Source organism: Dermacentor silvarum, chromosome 5, assembly GCF_013339745.2.
Source record: "Dermacentor silvarum isolate Dsil-2018 chromosome 5, BIME_Dsil_1.4, whole genome shotgun sequence".
Lineage (NCBI taxonomy): Eukaryota > Metazoa > Arthropoda > Arachnida > Ixodida > Ixodidae > Dermacentor > Dermacentor silvarum.
Genome location: NC_051158.1, coordinates 90,871,507 through 90,894,147, shown reverse-complemented (window position 1 = coordinate 90,894,147; position 22,641 = coordinate 90,871,507). Strand labels below are relative to the sequence as shown.

Below are 22,641 nucleotides of genomic sequence, written 5' to 3'. Positions count from 1 at the left end.
CGTCCTAAAAAAATGGCACGACGTTCTATCGGAAACGTACTTTCGTCAGGACAGTTTCACGAGGGATAAATTCCCATACAACGCTTCAAAGGGCCGAATAAACAAGCGCGCGCATTGATTCTAATGCGGCTGCAGCGAGCCACTGGAGGGTTCAGCGCCGCGCTGGCCCGGTGAGGGGGAGAAATCCGAGGAGAATTGAGGAGGAAAGCACGCGCGTGGGGGAGAGTGTCGCTACTTTCTAACATCAAGGGGCTTTAGTTCCTGCCAGAGCGCAGCGCCCCCACTTGCTTGCTTTCACCCTCGCCTTCCTTTATTTGGAGAGCCAGGCCACATATCACCTGTCTTGTGAAGCTCGACTTGTCGAGCACGAAGTTTGGGCCTCGAGCAATGGCGGCAGTTATCATTTTCGAAGCTGGTATCATCACAGGGCGAAGCGAAGCGAGGGTAAAACCAAGCAAGTGGAGGCGATGTGCACTCGCAGGAACCGCCAAAACCTTCCCTGATAACTCGGAAACATTTCTCAATCGTCGCCACTGTACATCCTTACAGCGGGCTTGGCCACGCGCTCCCGCGGTGTAGCTCATAGTGAGCGCGATAGTACACAAGAACCTTTTTCTACAACTGAATGCCAAATTAATAATTGAATAATTTAAACCCGACATTTTGTTTATCTAATTTTACCATAAAGCCCTATGTGGCCGAAACTGACCACCGGCGATGGCAATTTAGGAAGGTATGCGCATGCGTGTGTGCTGCTATTTATCGTAATTTAACTTCTGTTTAAGGCATTTATGTTTCAGTGTGTCGTATTGTATGGCACGTCTACAGATGCTTGAAAAGTGACAGTATTCCACTGTGTTGCGGCCACTTTGTAAGAAACAAGTCTGGTGATATTTCAGTGTAAGCGAAACTTATTCACGTAAATAAATGTTAGAACCCGACAAGAAAAAAAAAAAAAAACGTGTGAGGAAAGGTTAACAATGTTACCTCTATGCAAAAACACGTTAAAATACACGTGTTCAACTATCCTGTAAATTCTTTGTTCCTGTTAACATAAGAGTCTGCCCATTGTGCCAGTAAAATTGGCAAGCTACTTGGCAAGGTCCTTGAGAGAGGCTGCCTTCAAAAGTGGAGGCTCTTGCGAATGACGTGAGTGCTTGATTTCTGTGTGTTAGAGGTTAACTAATTATCAAATACAAAGTTATTTGTAGTTCTCACCTTTGGCTCTGATGTCGGGTCGCGCTCAGGTCTAGGTCCCCCCCCCCCCCCCCCAAAAAAAAAGAAAGATGCTTACAAGTGTGCGTTATGATTCATTATCACTGTGGTCCATATGTTTGTCATTCTTTCCCTTCGCGCTCTACAGTAGTGAGCCGTAGTTGATTTATAACCTGTAACTATCTCAGTTTTCCTAGTCTCGCTATACACGAGGACAAGTGTGTGCATGACCGAAACATATTTCTCCCCTGTGAACGCACAGCCGCTCTTTGGTAAACATGCAGTCCGACAGCACGGTGCAACACGTTGGAAAGGAGCAGCTCTTGTTTTTCTGAGAACTTGACCTACGCGGAACAGAACAGACGCACAATAAGGGAAATCAAATGCGTTGCACCGCTGCCTGTGTGACTCTGCTGATTTTTCCTGTTTTACTTTCGTAAGCAGTCAATTTGGTGCAGCATGCGCCGCTTCAATGTCTCTGCCCTTCGGCTCACACTCTTTCGCAACTTATAGTGCAGGCTTCTTTCGACGGTCGCTGCACGCAACTGCAAGCAGCTAAGGTCAGACGCTTCCAACTTCCCGGAGAAGCACCCTCGCCCGTCCGGAGATGCCGAATCGCGTGCGTGCGTCGGAGCCGGACGTTAGAATGTACCGCGCGAGAGTTTGCAGCTTCGCACCGGCGGGGCTGTGGCGCCAACGTCAGAACGACGCCACTCGGATCTGCGCCAGACAGGAGTTGTGTGCGTGCGGCTACACTCGACACAGCGCCTATGGCAGTGGTTCGCCCTTTCATCTCAAATTGTGACTCACGCGGTCGTGCGGGCGTGTTTTAGCTGCGTGTGTGTCTGTTTGTGTTTCGGCGCTGCCACAGTTTCCTCCGGAATGGCACCTGCTCGACAAGACTCACTGCTTACCACTCTCGTCGGCTGAATTATCTCATCTGTGCTGGTTCCGGTGAATGCGCTGTGTTCCGGGCGGGACCGCGAAGACAGAAAGAAGTTCAGCCAGCGGGGACGTCGTGAGAATGTGGTGACATTGGCGGATAGTTATGGTGCAAAAAGTGCTTTGAAGTTGGTGAAACAACGTGCTAGGATACAAATACTGTTCGGAGGAATTTTTTCTGCTCTTTTCATCAAAGGATACAATGTAGCGCCAGAACTGAGGAGGTTGAGGCTCTAAAGCAAGTCTTAAAATGCGCTAATTATAGGTAAGTAGACTCCTCTCTATAGTACCTTGGAATGCGAGAGGATTTAAGATGTTTAGACTGCTTCAACGTGTTCATGGTTCAAGAATTCCGCATGTACGAATACTAAATGCATCCCGGACACGTATTTTATTCAGAGTAAAGAGGAAAGCATTTGTCAGTAGCGCATTTTTAGTTTTGTTGTTATTGAACAAAATGTTTTTTTTTCTAACATTGATGACGAGATATGTTTATACAAGAGTATATGACAATAACAGCTGATTTTTTATACAGGTAGCACTTTGCTAGTCATTGTGCAGTTCAGGGCAAATGGCATCAGTAGGATAACACATTACTTGGCAATGTGACGAACGCGAGGTGCTGCACTGTCTCGTTGCCTTCAGAAATGTTGCCAATAGTTTGTTTATCTTAAAAGATTCACACTGGCCGCATTTAAGCTATTTACTTTACTTCTGCCAAGCTTGATTTAGAAACTATATAAATTCAGTGTTTTTTTTAATTTCTGTAGAGTTATTAGTCGGACAAACTTTTGTTTTGCATGTTAAACCTCGTTTAGCCAGTAACATGTCTGATAAGTAGCGTTGCTCGGAACAGAAATAACAAATAAAGATACACCAACTTTGTTTTTCTTTTTGTAAGTCACACTGTATGTCAGCGCAAAACAGTGATGAGAGAAGGCACATACGCTGTACTTCAACTTGACCTTTATTACGCGCGTGCACACATTTACACCTTGACGTGAGCAAACGAACACAAGGATATTTATCTTACACTTACATTTCGCTTAGAATGTAGACCAAAAGCCAGCAACATAGGAACTGTTGGGAAATAAAATAAAACGTAAATAAGCGTACTTACATATTTCTTTTCGAAAACTGATTGATTAAATAAGCGTTAGAACTCGTCGCGATGGCTTAGCCGTTAATGGTGTTGTTGCGCTAGGGGCCAAGAAATTTTGGTGGGGGCGAAATACAAGAACCCCCATGTCCCGTGCATTGGGGGCCCTTTAAAAATCCCCCGGTGATCAAAATTAATCTGGAGTCCCCCACTACGGCGTGACTCATAATCAACTCGTGGTTTTCACTCGTAAAACTCCAGAATTCAATTCAATTCAAGTTAGCCTCACTGTTCACTCCGTTATTGGACAGTCATTTTATCATATTTACCACATTAACGATGTCCTCTCTTTGTAAAGTTTCCTGATACTGTGAGCTCCTTTTACTCCGTCGACACAGTATTCTGCTTTAATTACATTTTGTTACTAGGCTGTTGGTTTTATGCGGTATATGTTTTTGTGGTGTAGTGTTGGGCGGATGAGTTGCTTGTGTAGTTAGTAATTATTACTTCTATACTGGCATCACGGCCATTATTTATATTTTAGGGATTAAAGGCTCTCTTGAAATAATGTAAAGTTGAATGTCAGTACTACAAGCAATATTCAAGTATGCACGGGCGTTTTCATGTGATACATAATAGAATACACTGTGATAATATCCATACAAGCTTCTATTATTTAACTGCAGAGCACGTGTGTGTAGCGCTATTCATATAGACCAAGTATATCAGACACAACTCTCACTTTCAGTTATCTAGACTTTCAAGTTCCGAAGCCGAAGTGCTTTAGGGCATAGTATTTGTGGTCTTGCAATTATAGGTGTTACGATTATTGGAATTGATAGTTGTATAGGACATTTGGAGTAGTCATCCCCTTGCACTTTCACATTCCAGTGCATCAGACATTATCGTCGCAGATTGTTTTAAGCGCTGAGTGGCCGGCCAAGCGCCTCCGCCTGGGAACACTTTTGGCATATAGCAAATCAGCATTGATCGCTAAAAAAAGTGATATACACCGCTGCCGGTGTTTTCCGCACAACGCTGCAATCGCTATAAACAGACGCAGGTCAACATCCGGCGCTCTCCTATAATTATATGTCAGGAATACCATTATAGCTAATGTACCAAAACCTAGAATTTCGCTGAGCTGTAAACGAACCATTGTCTCGGCGAGGTCATTCCTAGCGCAGGCCACATTCCCAGAAAAAAGTCGACATTAGAAGGACGTCATCTTGAAAATTATAGTACTTAGCGCGTCGTCGTTCTTAGTTTATAGCTACCAACAAGCGGCACACGGGTCTACCACAATTACTCCGTTGTCTCTCGACTGCGTGAACGAAAATGAACGTGAGGGGCCAGCCACTGGTGAGTAAAAGCCCGCGAAAAGAGTTCGTCGACAATCTGAATGGTGGGCATCCCGTACGGAAGTCACAATTTATAGCTGTAGCGCAACTAGTGCATTTGTGAAATAAGAACACTGTGCGGACCGCACGGCAGATTGTCTAAGCGCTGTCTGCACCGTAGTGGAGTTTACACGATATGAAAACGCAATTTGGTTTCTTGAAAGTCAAAACGAACTCGACCAAAAATTTTACGGGGCATCGTGCACATTTATAGCCACGATAAATCCTGCTGCTGTGCGCGCTCTCGTAAGGCACACACGGGTTTAATGCTGCTTTTCAATACAAAAACACTTCATACCGCCACAGTTGGTGGGGGATTTACACTTTTCTTTCCTTCTTTCTTTTTTGCTTAGTTTTTTCCTTCCTTTCTTTCTTTCTTGATACTGTTAGCCCTTTTATAGGGCCATTACAGGAGTGGAAAAATAAAAAAATAAAAGAAAACGAGCAATGTCAACACATCTGATTTAGGCAGGGCGTACAATAGAAACGTACAAAAAAGAAATTGCAGTGCACCTACATTGTAATAAACAAAGCAGAAAAACCAATCAATGTCTATTGAGGCATGTAAAAATAAGAACGACATACACAAATAATAACAAAGTAATACAATCAGATGGTTCACAAAGTCAGATGATTAACGCACCGCGCTCTCGGAATAGTAACGGCATGCAAATTACTCAGAAAATTATTAAAAGGGGCAGGCTCAACTACGAAATCGGGAAGCATGTTCTACTCTTTTATCGTTGTAGGAAAGAAGCCATACTTAAATGTGTCATTACGGGTTACTAGAGGGGGAATATACATGCTGCGGCGGTGTCAAGAAGATTCGGTAGTAGAAATTTCTGAATAGTTCGTCCTATTAATTTTTATTTCATTATGGATTATAAGGAACAGGAATTTCAGCCTATTATACTTAGTCCTCAATTTTAAATTGGAAAGATTTTCAAGCTGACATAGTCTTGAAGGGGAGTTAATTCGACCATATTGGTTGAAGAGGTATCGAGAAGCTAACCTTTGAATCCTTTCCAGTTTCTTACGATTTTTCTCTGTGTAAGGATTCTAGACAATTTTCGCGTACTCAATGATACGTCTGACCAGTGTTCTATAGGCGAAGTTTTTAACTTCAGTGGTTGCCCTGTGTAAATTTCGGTTTAGGCTCCAAAGCGCAATATTCGCCTTATTACTTACTTCTTGTACATGTCTATTCCAGCTTAAGTCACTTCTAAATAATAAACCCTGGAAGGGGGTTTATTAACGTTGGACATCAGGCGGAAGGGTTGCACGACGGGCACAAAGACAGTCTCAGCCGGCGTCAACAGCTCGCGATCTGCGCTCGCACCTCTAGCCAAGACAGTGTCCCACTGCCCCATGCGTTGCTTCATTCCCACTACAGTACCCCGGCGGCGAAGGGGAGCCATCCTGGCGACTCAAGGCGACGTGAGAATAAGGTGGTCATGATATGGCTTGAGGCGGCTCACGTGGACCACCTGGCGGCCAAGACGACGCTTGTCGGAGGTTGGGTTGACCGGCTCAATAACATAGGTGACGGAAGATAGGCACTCGATGAAGCGATAAGGGCCTTGGTACTTGGGGGCAAACTTGGAAGTCAGGCCAGGGGAATGAAACGTTATGCGGAGTCATACAAGGGAGCCGAGGGCGAAAGCTTGTTCAGTCAGATTGCGGTCATGGCGATCTTTCTGGAGGGCTTGGTTGTTCGAAGTAAATGAGCGGGCCAGCTGACGACGCTCTTCAGCATATTGAGCCATTTCAAAAACTGGGCTGAATTCGGAGACGTCCGGACGATACGGCAAAATTGTGTCGAGTGTGGTGCATGGTTCGCGGCCATATAAAAGAAAGAATGGGGAATAGCCGGTGGTCGACTGTGTCGCGGTATTATACGCGTAAGTGACGAACGGAAGAACGACATCCTAGTTAGAGTAGTCAGAATAAATGTACATGGACAGCATGTCTTCCAGCGTGCGGTTGAAGCGCTCTGTTAGTCCGTTGGTTTGTGGGTGGTAGGCTGTAGATGTGCGGTGAACTTTACGACATGAACGAAGGAGCTCCTGAAGGACATCGGATAAAAACACACGCCCTCTGCCGCTCAGTAGCTCGCGTGGTGCGCGATGGCGGAGGACAAAATGACGCAAGACGAAGTTCGCAACGTCACGAGCACCAGCCGAAGGAAGCGCGGCTGTTTCCGCATACCTGGTTAGGTGGTCCACTGCGACGATGACCCATATGTTACCAGCGACAGAGGACGGAAGTGGGCCATAAAGATCGATTCCGACACGGTCGAAGGGGCGTGCAGGACACGGTAAAGGCTGCAGGAGACCAGGCGAATGGGGAAATGGTTTCCGTCGTTGACACGATTGGCAAGCCCGAATGTATTTGCGGACATATTTGTGTAGTCCACGCCAGTAATAACGTTGGCGGAGCCGCTCATACGTTTTCAGCGCACCAGCGTGAGCATGTTGGGGGTGAGCATGAAAGTAGGCGCAGACATCGGACCGCATGTGGCTAGGGATGACGAACAGCCACTTACGGCCATCCGGTTGATAGTTGCGACGATATAATAGTTCGTCCCGTATTGCGAAATGCGTGGCTTGGCGGCGAAGTGCACGTGGGTGTGCAGAAGTTGGCGGAGCGGAAAGAACATTAAGGAGGGAGGCGATCCAGGGGTCTTTTCGCTGTTCAGATGTCATGTCTGTGGCGGTAAGAGCAGCCAAGGGAAAGGCACCAGTTGAATGCGGCTCCTCAGTCGAGTTCACGGGAGATCGGGAGAGCGCATCCGCGTCAGAGTGTTTTCGCCCCGATCGGTACACCACGCGAATGTCAAATTCTTGCAGACGAAGAGCCCAACGTCCAAGGCGACCAGAAGGATCCTTCAGGGAAGCCAGCCAACATAGAGCGTGATGGTCAGTCACCACGTCGAAAGTGTGGCCGTATAAGTATAGACGAAACTTGCTTATTGCCCACACAATCGCGAGACACTCTTTCAGTGACCGAGTAGTTGGATTCCGCCTTGGTGAGGGCACGGCTAGCATAAGCTACAACATACTCGGAAAAGCCTGGTTTGCGTTGCGCGAGTACTGCACCAAGACCGACGCCGCTGGCGTCCGTGTGTACTTCGGTTGGCGCAGTCGGGTCGTAATGGCGCAAAATGGGTGGTGGGGTAAGCAGATGCCGTAATGTAGTGAAGGCGTCGTCGCAGGCTTGAGTCCAATTGGAAAGGTCATCAGGGCCTGCAAGTAGCTTCGTAAGCGGTGCCATGATGGCGGCAAAGTTCCAGACAAAGCGACGAAAATACGAGCATAGGCCCACAAAGCTGCGCAGTTGTTTTACGGTAGTCGGCTTAGGAAACTCCGCAACTGCGCGAAGTTTCTCAGGATCAGGAAGAATGCCGTGTTTTGAGACAACATGACCCAGTATGGTGAGCTGGCGAGCCCCGAAATGACACTTCTTCAGGTTGAGCTGAAGGCTGGCGTTGGTAAGGCACTGAAGAATCATGCGCAGGTGGGCGAGTTGCGTAGCGAAATCGGGCGCAAACACGACGACGTCATCTAGGTACCACAGACAGATCTGCCATTTTAGACCGCGTAAAATGCTGTCCATCATTCGCTCGAATGTTGCAGGCGCATTGAAAGGCCAAACCGCATGACTGTGAATTCGTACAGGCCATCTGGTGTGACGAACGCGGTCTTTGGACGGTCAGACTCGGCCATCGGGACTTGCCAATAACCCGAACGCAAGTCGAGCGAAGAGAAGTATTCGGCGCCTTGTAGACAATCGAGGGTGTTGTCTATGCGGGGAAGAGGGTAAACATCTTTTCTAGTAATTTTGTTGAGACGCCGGTAGTCTACACAACACCTAATGGAACCGTCTTTTTTCTTGACCAGCACAACGGGGGATGACCAAGGACTACAGGAAGGCTTGATGACTCCACGTTGAAGCATGTCGTTAACTTGTTCCGTAATTATACGACGCTCCGCTGGTGATACACGGTAGGGGCGCTGGCGCAAAGGGGTGTTGGTTCCGGTGTCAATTGTGTGAACAACGGTGTTCGTTCGACCTAACGACGCTTGAGGGAAGTCAAACGAACTTCGTTGAGAAGGGAAATAAACTGCGCACGTTAATCCGGAGCAAGGTTACTGTCGATGGAAGGGAAAAATACGTCCGAGGACACGTCATCGGACGCAGGGTGAGGTGTCAGCGCCTTGAGTTCCGGCTTCGGACTGGGCTCGCAGGAATGAATAGGCACAATAACATCATCGTCGAGTGACTGTACGTGGCCAAGCGTCTCATTACGGCGCAATGTGAGAGGGCATGAGGTAGCGTTAGAAATAAGTATTCCGGAGGCATCCTGGTGAAGTGATAGGACGGCAAATGGCAGCGACGCATGGTGGCGGCGACTGAATACGTCAGACGGCGTGAACATAACTGTAGTTTCAGTGAGGGCAGCACAGTAAACAGGAACAATGACGGCACTGAGAGGGGGAAGGTCAGTGTCAGCAGCCACGACAAGCTTGTCAACACCAGGCATGGGCATATGGGCAGAAGGCACATCGCCAAATACAGATAGTTCCATCTGAGCTTGAGCGCAGTCTATACCGGCGTGATGGCGCGACAAGAAATCCCACCCAAGGATCACATCATGTGAACACGAAGTCAACACAATAAACTCAATGTTGTACAGTACGTCGCCAATGACGACTTTAGCCGTGCAGGCAGCAATCGGATGGATTCGCTGTGCGCTTGCAGTACTCAGAGAAAACGCTGTAGGTGGCGTTGTCACTTTACGAAGAGAGCGGCAAAGTTTCTGACTAATTACGGATATTGTGGCACCAGTATCGACCAGCGCAAGAGTTCGAACACCTTCAACAAAAACTTCGACAACATTGGCGGGGGACAAGCGAGGACTTACACAGGTCGACGACGACGCAGCTCGTGCCTCCGGAGCTGCGGCAGTTAGTTTTCCGTCTCAGCGGTGGGTCGGCGACGCATAGGTGACAAAGAACGGCGGCGTGGTGAGGGTGATCGACGGGAAGCGAAGGGTGGAATCTCGGAGGGAGGCTGGGGGTCGTGTGCGTACACCTCAGGTGGCAGCTCTTGTAAAGCGTAGTACCGGGGCTGAAAAGAACAGTCGCGGTATCTTGGTGCAACTGAGGCAGCCGCGAAGCGCCTACGACAGAAGCGCGCAACGTGACCGGGAATTCCGCAAGAGTAACATATCGGTCGGTTGTCAGGAGTGCGCCACGGATTGACGATGTGCTCCTGTGCACCAGGGAATGGCGCCGGTGGCTGTCGGAGAGGTTGAGGGGCCAACGCTGGTGGTCGACGCGGAGGCATCGCAGCGGTAGCCGCATAAGTGAGTGGTGCGGCAACAGGTGTCGGCGGAGCTGCGGACTTCAGCACCTCGGAGACTTTCTCCTGAATAACTTGTCGGAGACGGTGCGAGATTGTGAGTAGCACAATTGCCGTGCTACTTCCTCACGCACATATTCTTTGATTTGCGACAGTAGCGTCTCGTGGTCACCAGCGATGGTTACGGCGGCGAGGGAATCGTCTGTTGACGGCCGCCGAACTAAGACGCGTTGCTTACAGAGCTCGTCAAAGCTCTGGCACAAGGTCGTAAGCTCAGCTACGGTGCGTGGGTCCTTTGCCAGCAGCATTTGAAAGGCATCGTCGTCAATGCCTTTCAAGATGTGTTTAATGTGGTCTTCCTCGGGCATGGACGGATTCAGGCGCTTGCACAAGTCTAGGACGTCTTCGATGTAGCTAGTAAAATTTTCGCCTTGCTGCTGCGCACGTCCGCGGCGGCGCTGCTCGGCGCGGGGCTTGCGCACGGCAGGGCGGTCGAACAGGTCTGCGAAGTGTTCCTTGAACGCACTCCATGTAGCGAAGTCGGCCTCATGGTTGCGATACCACAGGCTTGCGACCTCTTTGAGATAGAATGACACATTCTGTAATTTGGACGGGTCGTCCCACTTATTGTGGCGGCTCACCTTTTCAAACGTCACCAGCCAATCTTCCACATCGTGGTCATCTGCACCACTAAAGAAGGGAGGGTCGCGTGGGCACAGCGTTCCGGTTACGAGGACCTGCGGAGATTGGGCGGCGGCATGTTGGGTGGTTTCGTCAGGCATTGTCGGGGCAGGTGCATGGTAGTGTCCAACTTCGGAGTTCCAGGGTTGCAGACCCCGCACCTCCACCACTTTGGAAGGGGGTTTATTAACGTTGGACGTCAGGCGGAAGGGTGGCACGACGGGCACAAAGACAGTCTCAGCCGGTGTCAACAGCTCGCGATCTGCGCTCGCACCTCTAGCCGAGACAGTGTCCCACTGCCGCATGCGTTGCTTCATCCCCACTACAACGCAAATGTTTGTGCACCTCTACCTTTTTAAGCTTCTTGCCATATATTCTATAAGGACATTGCAGCATCTTCTTTTTTCTTGTAATAGACATGCATGCTTACTGATTTAGTTGAGTTTATAACCACTCGCCAAGTCATAACACCATTTCATAATGTTTTCAAGGCTGCATTGCAATTTCATTTGGTCACTCGACGATTCTATAGTGTTATAAACTATTGGCGTTGTCTGGACGTAACGCCCATTGTAATGTCGATATTTCATCGAATAAAACATAAATGCCTCTCATGTATGTTTACCGCAGCGCTCTCACCAAAATCTGTGGGACCAGTATGAGCCAGTTTAACTGGTTTAACTACCAAACCGGTCCCCTGTTTAGACCCATTTCTGTGTCGGAGATTCCTGTTTAAACCCGTCTGCGGGCCAAATAGGCCCCTGTTTGGTGCCAGTGCCCGGTATGAACCAGTTTGTTCGCTAAATGGGGCCCCTGTTTAGACCTATTTCTGTGTGGGGGTCCTGTTTAAACCTATTTGCAAGCCAAACAAGACCCGTTCAGACCCGTTTGTGTGTAAACGGGTCCTGTTTACACCTCTTTGCTGCCAAACAGGTCCCTGTTAAAACCAGTTTAAACCTGTATAACCCTGTTTGAATTTAAATAGGATTTTTAGTAGGGGAGTAACATATAACGAAAGCGCAAATTATAAAGCTACATAGAGCATACGCACAGACACGTGGCACGTTCATGCGCCAATTAAGCATTGCGTTATTGTTCTCTGTGAAGACCAACCACTCAAAAGTAAATGACCTAGCTACTTCAGTCTGACTGCACGCGTTGAACCTAAAAGTCCACCAATGCAATAAAGAACGCCGATGACATTCATCCGGTCAATCACCATTGCTGAAACATCGTGTCAGTGGTACCATTACCTCAGTTATTAAAGAGAAGCAATTTCGCTTCATATTGCTTCAAAACCGTTCTTTAGACACATGCTGACATCGGAGTTGAGGCTCAACATAGATTGTTCTGTTGCAAGTGTGAAGAGGGGTAAATATTAATTACTACCCCGTAGTCGTCACAACTCCACCATTGCACTTAGGGTGCCTAATGGGAAACTTATTCCTGCTCCCATCGGAGCGACGAAAAAATCATGCAATTATGTTCTGAAATTTCATTTAGTTTCAAAGCCTTGTCGTGGCTTGGTCAGCCTAGATTATGCTCTACGCTATCTTGCTTTCTTTGTGCGAAAGATAGTATTGCTTTACAATCATGTATCCGCCTAAGACAACAACGACAGGTTTTTTTTTATTTCTTTTCTGGACTTTTTAGAAGCTGTTTAGCGTGGCTTCTTTATATAAAGGCATTGATCCTGGAGTGAACTTCATATCCTTAATCAAGCGTTCTTGTCACTTCATTAAAATTTGTAACGTTATACACTGGATCACTGAAAGCGTTCTGTGATAAATTGACAGTTGTGATAACAGCTTGATGATCATGTTCAAAACCTTGAATGGTAACTTATATCAGAAAGTATAATTTGGATGTGTCAGTTTGTCATAACAGATAACAGAAGCAAACCTGCATCCGAGATGCATTCAACACCGGGCAAAGCTGTGTCGCACCCGTGTCGAGCAACATTTTGTTGCTTATATATTGTGTAGACTGTGTAAACATGAAAGTTCAAAGTGCGGGAGATTTTTGTACATACGTTATTGTGCACGCGAGTTGTGAATTTCTGCAGTCCTCCGAAAGTGCCCGTTCGTTTAGTTTTTTTTAGGTGGCGCCGACCTTACCTTGTGCGTGACTCAGCAAATTTTGTGCAGTTGTTTTTATTGTCGCGTTTTCTTAAGTAAAACAAAATGACGATATCTACGCGATAAGCAAGACAAGCACGAAGAACAATAGAAGCGAATTACTTTGTATTCTAAGCCACTTCCTCCACTTTTCTCTTTCAGATGAAGGAAACTCTCAAGGACGAGGCCGCGTAAAGCATTCATGAAGACGGTCTCCCTCTACGTCGCGTGGCTTACCTGCGCCCATGCAGCGCATGCAGCGCATGCAGCGGCATCGCTCGCATCTGCTGGTTACGGCAGTGAGGATGCCTGCAACATCACGTTACCGTGGACTGTGTCGAGGAGTGCGTACGACGACGTTACGGACTCGATTTTCGGAACTCTCATGCAGTGTCCGCAACACTTACACGGTTGCTCAGAAGAACTCCTCAGCTGCAGTCCCGCCACGTACACGGCCACGTGTTCCTGCGCGCCAAACTGCCGGGCCTACAGGGACTGCTGCTGGAACGTCGCGTACCGGGAGCCGTCGGAGGCCGAGATTCCCGAGAGTTCGTGCGTGGAGGTGCAAATAGGCTCTTCGTGGAAGAAGTTCATCTACGCGGTCACAGGCTGTCCGCCCGCGTGGCCCGATGACGACGTCCGAGGGAGATGCGAGATGGCAGAAACGTTTAACGATACATTCTACCTCATTCCTGCGACAAGCATGAAGCACGTGACCTACAAGTAAGCACCTGGGCCCCCATATTAGCTTGGACGGCTCCGTCACCCAATTCTGTAGAGAATCGCATAACCATAGTGGCGACACTTGCACAAAGAGTATTTGCATGAATGTAACTATTGAGGGCAAAAAAGCGTCATGCTCGTAATGTGCATTAACGAATACACACTACTCTGCACACACGAAATGTATTTCATTGACGTAATGCTCATCGGCCTTGCCGCCCCCCCCCCTCCCCCCTCCAAGAAAAAAGTCGGACCCAGGCATCAGAATTTCATTGTGCCAGGCTCTGCGATCATGCGCATAAATTTAACAGTGTATATGTAAAATAATGTTAAACCTACAATAAGAGACTCATAATTACAACACTTTAAATAACCCCCCCTGAAGCCCAGTGATTATGGCGTTACGCTGCTGAGCTCGAGGTCGTGGGTGTGATTCCGGCCGTGACAGCCACATACAAGTGGGGCTGGAATGCAAAAATTGTGTACCGTTCACGTTCAAGACCCACACGTTATCAACGTTATCGTGAGCCTCCAGCTAAGGCATGCGTCATATTCAGATTGTGCTTCTTCTTTCTGTAGTTTTACGTGCCAAAACCAGTTCCGATCATCAGGCACGCCGTAGTGGAGGGCTTCGGAATAATTTTGTCCACCTCGGATTACCTTACCACCAGAGCGAATGATGATCGGTGACGACATCAAACGAATTGCCATACAAGGGCGAAATTTCTGCAACGCCCAAAGAATTGCCAAACATTCCTTCTCGGTAACCGAGTACTTGCGCTCTGCCTTGGTAAGGGCACGACTCGCATAGGCAACAACGTACTCAGAGAAGCCAGGCTTACGTTGGGCAAGGACAGCGCCAAGGCCGATCCCACTAGCATCCGTGTGTACCTCGGTCGGAGCGCCAGGGTCGAAGTGACGTAGAATGGGCGGTGAAGTCAAGAGACGGCGTAATGTTGCGAAAGCCTCATCACACGCCGGCGACCAACCAGACAGATAGCTATCGCCGGTAAGCAGCTTCGTCAGTGGTGCTATTATAGAAGCGAAGTTCTGCACAAAGCGGCGAAAGTATGAGCATAGACCAAGGACGCTGCGAAGCGCTTTCGCGGTGGTAGGCTTCGGGAATTCAGCAACAGCACGAAGTTTCTGCGGATCGGGAACGACGTCGTCCTTAGAGACTACGTGGCCCAGGATGGTGAGTTTGCGAGCTCCGAATCGGCACTTCTTGATGTTAAGCTGAAGGCCTGCGCGCGTCAAACAGCTCAGTACCTCGTGAAGTCGACGGAGGTGACTGTCGAAATCAGGGGAGAAAACGACGACGTCATCCAGGTAGCACAGGCACGTCTTCCATTTCAACCCACGCAAGACACTCTCCATCATCCGTTCGAATGTAGCTGGGGCATTACATAGGCCGAAGGGCATAACATTGAATTTGTACAGCCCATCAGGAGTTACGAAGGCAGTTTTCGGGCGATCGGATGGTGCCATAGGGACCTGCCAATAACCGGACCGTAAGTCTAGTGATGAAAAGAATTTGGCTCCTTGCAAGCAGTCGAGGGCATCATCGATGCGTGGCAGGGGATACACATCTTTTCGCGTAACTTTGTTCAATCGGCGGTAGTCGACGCAGAAACGGATTGAGCCATCTTTTTTCTTCACAAGAACAACAGGCGACGACCAGGCGCTGCAGGACGGCTGAATGATGCCGCGCTGTAGCATGTCGTCGACTTGTTCGGTGATCACATGACGCTCAGCAGGGGATACGCGGTAAGGGCGCTTGCGCAGAGGCGCTTGTGAGCCGGTGTCAATCGGATGCAGAACAGTATGCGTGCGGCCTAATGACGTCTTCTTGCAATCAAACGAGCCTCGAAACTGGTTGAGGAGTGCAAGAAGTTTCTCGCTGTGCACCTCTGCATGTTCGTCGTCGATGGCGGAGCCGAACATACTTAAAAGCGGTCGATCAGGCGTACTAGCTGAAGGTGTCAAGGCACTAAGGTGGAAGTTGTCCACGTCGTCAAGGCAGAAGATAGAGGATACGTCGAACGCCGGAATTGTGCCGATACACTCTCCACGGAGTAAGGTTGAGGGAACCGGCAACGGATTCGTAACAAATAAGGATGCGGCACCGTTGGTCATGACGAGAACGGCAAAAGGCAATGTGAGATTCTTGCGGTGTTGAACGGTCTCGGAGGGTGAAAAGAGAACTGCAGACTCGAACAGCGGCACAGGACACGGCGACAAGGACTGTACTACTGGGTGGTATGTTCGTATCCTCAGCGACAAACAACTTTTCCATTGTAGGTGCAGACGACGCGGCACACAACGCAGAGAACGCCACCTCGGCACGAGCACAGTCAATAACAGCATGATGGCGAGGAAGGAAATCCCAACCAAGGATGACTTCATGCGAACAGGCTGCATGGTAGCACAAGAAACTCAATGGAATAAACAACATCTTGAATTATGACGCGGGCTGTGCAGGCGGCTAACGGCTGAATATGGTGTGCGGTGGCGGTACGGAGGGGTAATCCCGTTGACGTCGTCGTAACCTTCCGAAACAAGCGGCAAAGTTTTACATCAATCACAGAAACGGCAGCACCAGTGTCTACAAGCGCAAGGGTACGAAAGCCATCCACAATAACGTCAATGAGGTTTGCTGGAGAAATTCGAGGACTTTAATTTTTCGACGACGACGCAGTTCGTGCCTAGGGAACTGCGACGTTTAGTTTTCCGCGTCAGATGGGCAGGGTCGACGGCGCATAGGTGACAGAGAGCGACGTCGGGGGGATGGAGATCGGCGGGTAGCTGAGGGCATGCGCTCGGTTTCCGAAAGATTTCCGAAAAAGTGGTCTTGAACGAGGCCCAGTTATGAATCTCCGCTTCGTGATTGCGGAACCAGAGACTGGCGACGCCAGTCAAGTAAAATATGACATTGGTCAGCCTGGTCACATCGTCCCATTTGTTGACTGCGCTCACCCTCTGGTAAGTTGCCAACCAGTCCTCGACGTCTTGGTCGTCAGTGCCGCTGAATATCGGCGAGTGACGCTGAGGCAGCACGCCGGGACAGACGGTGGGTTGAGACTGAGAAGGACCTTGGGTGGTGGTTTCTTCAGCCATCGCTGGCGCTGGAGGCAGGGTACGGCTATACGTAGTTCCAGGTTGGGAGACTAGGAGATACCCAGCACCTCCACCAAACTCTAAGAAGGTTAATTTACAAGCAGGGGCTACGTAACAACAGCCTTGGCCCAAGAGCGTCGGTCAATGTCTCGCGCTCTCCGGGCGGCTCGGCTTCGTCGTCCTCTCTCAATGGCTGCGGACTCTCTTCCTCACTACACCGTGCACTATAACGCAAGCACACGGGCGTTCTTGAATTTCACCTCTATCAAAATGCGGCCGCCACAGCCGGGATTTGATCCCGCGACCTCGTGCTAAGCAGCGCCACGCCTTAGCTAACTGAGCCACCACGGCGGGTCAGATTGTGCTTCCGGCGCGCAAAACGCTACAATTTAATTTATTCTAATTTGACATATATAATAATATGACTGGGAATATTACAAGGCTCACTTTCTCTCTTTAGTAAAAGTGAGCTGCAGAGTGTTTAGTATTCGCTAGATGCTTCGTTGACAAATTACCTTCAAAATTTAGCGGACTGTAAACGCTCAACATTGAAAAAATAGTATGGAATATTCCTAACTATATCTTAATTTAAACCGTCTGCCTCGCGTTGCTTTTCCGTAATGGGAAGTAATTATGGCAAAGCGCCGCAGCTTCGAGTGTTACAATTCAAAAAAACGCACACTCACAACACTCCGTGAATAGAATGGACCGATACAATAGGATAAACGTAAATAAGCCAGTTTTTATTCTCTATGGAACATATGATGAATTGTTTTTTTTCGGGCTCTAATAAATGTCATTATATAGCCAGCGTGGGCCAAGCTCATTTTCGGGGGGTGTTTGTGTGTGTGTGATTCTACAGATATTGGGCCACTAGCAAGAATGTCGTAAGGTCTATGACGCAGGGCGCTGGCGTCATGAAAAAAAGTAAGTTAAGATTAGGGCCTATAATAATTGACATGGATTTCACCCGAATTTAACCAATCCGCTATAGTTTAGGGAGGTCTCACAAATCCAAAGTCACTGCAAGACGTCTGCCGCTACCCTCATTTATATAAGAGTCAGGTATAATATACATGGATGCTTATACATGTACCACAAATGCTCATTGCATGGTTTACAGTTTTCTTGCTTATTATTATTATTTATTTTGCAGGAATGGCTTTTGCGCTCTCTGCAACGACGACATCATTAATGCAACTTTTTGGAACGCAACCACTACAGGAGCTGTGGACCGTGTTCGAGTTGCCCTTCCAGACGTGGTCGAAAACCAACCGGCCCTTCACCTCAGGCCCTGCAACGAAGACGCGCCGTACGACAATTGCACCCAAGCCGTACCGGAATGGGTGTCACGCCGGTGCAAAACTTACTACGCGCCAGTAGAGAACGCCGAAGACCCGAGCGGCCAAATATACCGGAACGTCTACTGCGCCATCTGCAACGGCGCTAACCTCTCCACCTTGACATGCAGTCCGGCTCAGCATCTAAGCAACGTCAGCGTGGTCAGTCGGAAGACAAACCTTTTACCTCCTGTCGCTGGCCCACCGAACCTGGCTGCGCTGTTCAAACCGGTTCTGAGGACGTCAGACTGTTACGTCGAACACGACGGTCACTGCTACATCAAGTATGCGCCGACCTTCTACAGTGCAAGAAGGAGGTCGGGCATCGACATTAAGGTCAACGAGACAACGACGTCGTCGCCAGAAACGCCATTGCGTGAGCCGACGGGTCACTACAAGGTACACAACTACATCACCGTCGTGTCCATGTCTCTCTCCATATGCTGCCTCATCATGAAGGTCATCGTGTTCTGCGTTTACAAGGAAGCCCGCAGTTTCTCGTCCAAGTGCACGCTGTGCCTCTCGGTCACGCTTCTCTTTACTCAGCTGTTATTCTTGGTCACCAGCTGCCAACGTCTCCCCGGGGTAGCTTGCGCGAGCACTGCTGTGCTTATTCACTACGGCTTCCTCTGCACTTTCCTCTGGACGACGGTGCTGTCGTTCGACATCTGGAGGAGTGTTACCGCGGTGAAGCTCTCGTCTATGCGTGAGAAAACCCTAGCAGCCTACGGCATGTTTGCCTGGGGCATGCCTACTATCGTTGTTCTCGGGGCCGTCGCTGTTCAGGTGATCGCGCCGTGGTCGATCTTCTCTCCCAGCTACGGCAGCCCGACTTGTTGGATCGGCACGTTCTGGGGCCTGGCTGTGTACTTTCTCATTCCCATGGCGACGCTTCTGTTGTTGTGCATGTTCTTTTATTTTTCGGCCGTGTTCTACATTCGCACCACATCCACTGCCGTGTGCCCTTCGCGCGATGACTCAGAGCTCAGTGGAGCAGCACGAAGTCGAGCCAGGCAGCAGAGAAACAATGCCGCGCTCTTTGCTCGTCTGGCTCTCATCATGGGCGCCGCTTGGGCAATCGCATTTCTTGGAACATTTATGCCTTACGAGGCAATCGACTCGATTGTTAACGCACTCGTCGGTTTGCAAGGGGCGTACTTGTTCTTCGCGTTCAAAGACTACCGCTACTTGTACTCGTCGATGTCGACGCGGTGGAAGTCTATGCCCCTCTACAGCAGCAGCCACAGGACATCGAGCTTGGACGTCTCATCTAAAATGTCCCGCCTCTCCAGATAGATGTGACAGCATTGCGTGAGAACTTTACAGTGGCAGTCCTGTGGCTATCATGCTTTATGCCTCAGATAGTTTGATGTCGCCTAGCTATATCACCATTCGACATTGCCAGCGGTGATCCCTGGAATACCTGCCTAAAATGTGTAAATACACGGACATGCAGTGCTTACGTTTCGAAACCATTTAAATGTGATAGTGAGTTGAGTGCACACCAACGGCGCCCCGTCGGACCCTGCTTCTTGGACAAGAATAAAATATTCGTCACAAATAATTTCTTGCTTTGATTGTCCACCATCATGCTGAAAGCTAAATTCCAGAGATAATTAGCATAGCGTTGCTGTCTTAACATTACTGAGGCCAACCGACATTTGGAGCTTGAAAGCAGTTCCTAAGCCTCATACCGCGCGTGAGCAAATCAGACAGGTTGTCCGATCCGTGGTGCGATCTCTACCTTGATGGATTCCTCATACACCTCACATCGGCGACTGCTGCCCACAAGATGTTCGAATTTTGATTCGGAACACTTTACCATTGACAATACCGCCGTGAATTTTATCCGCAATATCTAGTCAACTTGCGCACATGCCTGACCAGTTCTCAATCGCGGCCGATCTCCATGAGCACCTGCCTGATCGTCATGATGGGGGAAAGTCAATTCGCAATCAGAAACGTTTTTTTATCCCTTTACAGTAGGAAGCAGATCGCGGCTCCTTATGCAACCGGACTGGTGCAACTAAAGATGTACTTGAAGTGCGCTGGGTATTATTTCTCCACGAAGTCATTAATGAGGAAAAACGAACGCTTGCGGCTGCAGTAGCTGGTGGACCCAACTACGGCATTCGTCCTGCGGATTGTCCGGGTGCAACTTCATCCCAGTTAATCTCGCGAGTCTGCAGCTACTGAAACAGTACGCGAAGGCGACGGCATAAGGTTTTACGAGTTCCGTTGGTCAAAAATTATTCAGCTGCCTGCGAGATAAATCGCTTTCTGCCAAACTTAGCTTTCATTAAATTAGGTAGATTTGCAATCGAAAAATGGAATTCCTCCCTTCTAGGTCACATTAAGCCAACAACGTTTTTTCTGAAGTTTCGTGGAACTACTCGTTTCGTTACTCGTAGACTGTTGCTGATGTTCCAGTGTTCTCATCAAGTTCTCAAAACGTGTAGTCCACAAGCGAAGCGTCGCACTCGCCGACTTCATGATTGCTTGCATTTCCAGGGAAACTGTGGTCATCTTTTGTTTTGGGGCCAGAATCTGTAGTCGACGTAATACTATTCAGCAGTTATTTTGCTCCGTGGCTTGCAGTGATCTCTTTTGGTGGGTACAGGTTGGTCGGTGTTAACAAGAACACTCCACATGCAGCTGCCAACGATACTAGTTTTATCCTGCCCTCTTGTATTTTGCGTTAGATAGGTCGCCTTCTTCAAAGAAGAATAATCGGAAGGCCTCTAATTCCAGATCCTGCATCGCTGTCTGATGCAACGCTTTTTTTATTTCTGAGATCATTTCCACCTGGCTTGTTCTGAAGCGCAGGCGCATTTTAACAAGATCGCTATTTTCCAGGAATTCGTCGAAATATTGCATCCCATGCCATGCGAAGAAACATCAAACACCACCCAGATTGTATTGTCCTTGTTCCTTAAAGAAATGCCGCAACCCACTCTAGGGGATCGGCCACGAATTGGGCGGTGAAAAACTATTATCCCAGGTTTTCCTTGTCAGCGCTCGTCATCGTCTTGTATTGATCATCCAGCCCGGAACGTTCACAAAAGCAACGAACCAGTTCTTTACGAGCCTCGGGGAGATAGTGGCTTTGGAATTCGGTTGCTAACCACGAGATCGTGGGTTTGATGACCGGCTATGGTGTCTGCATTGCGATGGGGGAAAACGCGGGCACGTGCCGGGCTGTGGCTGCGCATGAAGCAGCAGCAAGTGGCGAAAACATTTCGTGGAACCGTGTCACGTTCACGTTGTCTTTTGTCGCACGCAACGTACTTTTTGTGGTAGTACCCATCACTGCAATACTTATTCAGGAAGCACTTATGACCAACGCGTTCAGAAAATATGTTAATATTTTCCTCGTAGGTGCACTGAGATATTTTTATCGAATATGTCGGCTTATTTTGACATCCTTAAATATTTTTAGCATGTAGATAACTATTCGAACGTAATCTTTTCCTAAGTTAGCCCAATCGGCCTTAGCCAGCCATCAGAACCAAGCTAACATCGAGCTGCGCTCCATAGTGCTACAGCAAGTTGATCATGTCGACAGTGAAACTACGTGAAATATAATCCTAGTTTCTTGTTGTTGTTTCTGATCCCGATTCTTTAACTTTGTGGCTGTTCAGGTGTCGTTATAAATGAAAGAGCTTCCAAACACCACCGTGGGAAAAGCCTATCTTCTATCGAGTGGGTAGTGGCCACAAGGGGCGGTTTTCCGGCTGCAGCGAAGCGAAGGTACACACGACGCGTTCTGTATCGTTATCGGCTTTGAAGGCTGCTGGCGCCGTGCTTTCTCGTATGCTAGTTGCCGCGAGAGATGTCCATGTTCCGAAGAGATCGCAGGAAACGCATTGTGCATGGCGTTGCACTTTGAGATGGCAATGTACATGCAAGAAGGCAGTCGTGTAGTTGGTGCCTTTGTCGATGCCATGGTGGGAGCAGCTGAAGAGAGCGATAGCACGGTAGGAGAGTTAGGCGCTCGCTTCGTGCTCTCCTATTTGGCCTTGTTCGCAAGACGGTGTTTGGCATTGGACGCCACCTAGTTATTGGTGGTTTTGTTATTTTGGCTGTAGCATCACAGCACTGCAAAAGAGCACAGATCAAGAGACAACTTGGCAAAAAGTATCCGAAAGCCGCTCACCATTTGTTTACAAGGCAAGAAAGAACATTTATAGCACTGACATACAATAAAAAAGCAGTAGAATATACATTACTTATAGCATCGCCTTGGCAGAATGCTTCAAATTATTATTTGGTTGACACAACCTCGTGTCACCATCATTGCACATCCGCCATAGAAGGAAAACTGCAGGAACCCTGCTCAGGGCTCACTCGACGTACAACCCTCCCTCCCCCCTTCTATTTTTTGCCGTGGTGGCGCTAAGTCAACGCAGACAAATCCAACGACACCTAAGTACTTCTTAAGAGTTGTGAATGCGAAAGCAATAATGTCCTATTGAACGCGGCTGAGCGGTCCTTCGAGTTTCGCACTACGAGTAATGTACATACCTTAGCGGTACGTGCTGCCCGAGCCAGCAAGCAGCATCATCCTGAGATGCCAACACCGGATGCCACCGACGTCCTGTGCGACGAGAGACCGAGGAAGCCGCAGCGGCCAGCAAGGCCAG

At 48.7% G+C, this 22,641-nt stretch overlaps 1 protein-coding gene across 1 annotated transcript; it reads left to right on the top strand.

Moving 5' to 3' along the window:
- The first annotated feature begins 1,781 nt into the window (after positions 1-1,781).
- On the top strand, positions 1,782-19,484 carry LOC119453584 (uncharacterized). Its single transcript, XM_037715636.2, has 3 exons — positions 1,782-2,422; positions 12,981-13,541; positions 17,815-19,484. Exons 2-3 carry the CDS (start codon positions 13,021-13,023, stop codon positions 19,292-19,294), a joined length of 2,001 nt encoding a protein of 666 aa, XP_037571564.1. The 5' UTR covers positions 1,782-2,422; positions 12,981-13,020; the 3' UTR covers positions 19,295-19,484.
- The last annotated feature ends 3,157 nt before the right edge of the window (positions 19,485-22,641 follow it).

Excerpts from the sequence above, each read along its gene's own strand:
- LOC119453584 (XM_037715636.2), top strand. The coding sequence starts at position 13,021 with ATGAAGACGGTCTCCCTCTACGTCGCGTGGCTTACCTGCGCCCATGCA. Across the intron at positions 13,542-17,814 it reads ATGAAGCACGTGACCTACAA|GAATGGCTTTTGCGCTCTCT; the intron begins GTAAGCACCTGG and ends TTTATTTTGCAG.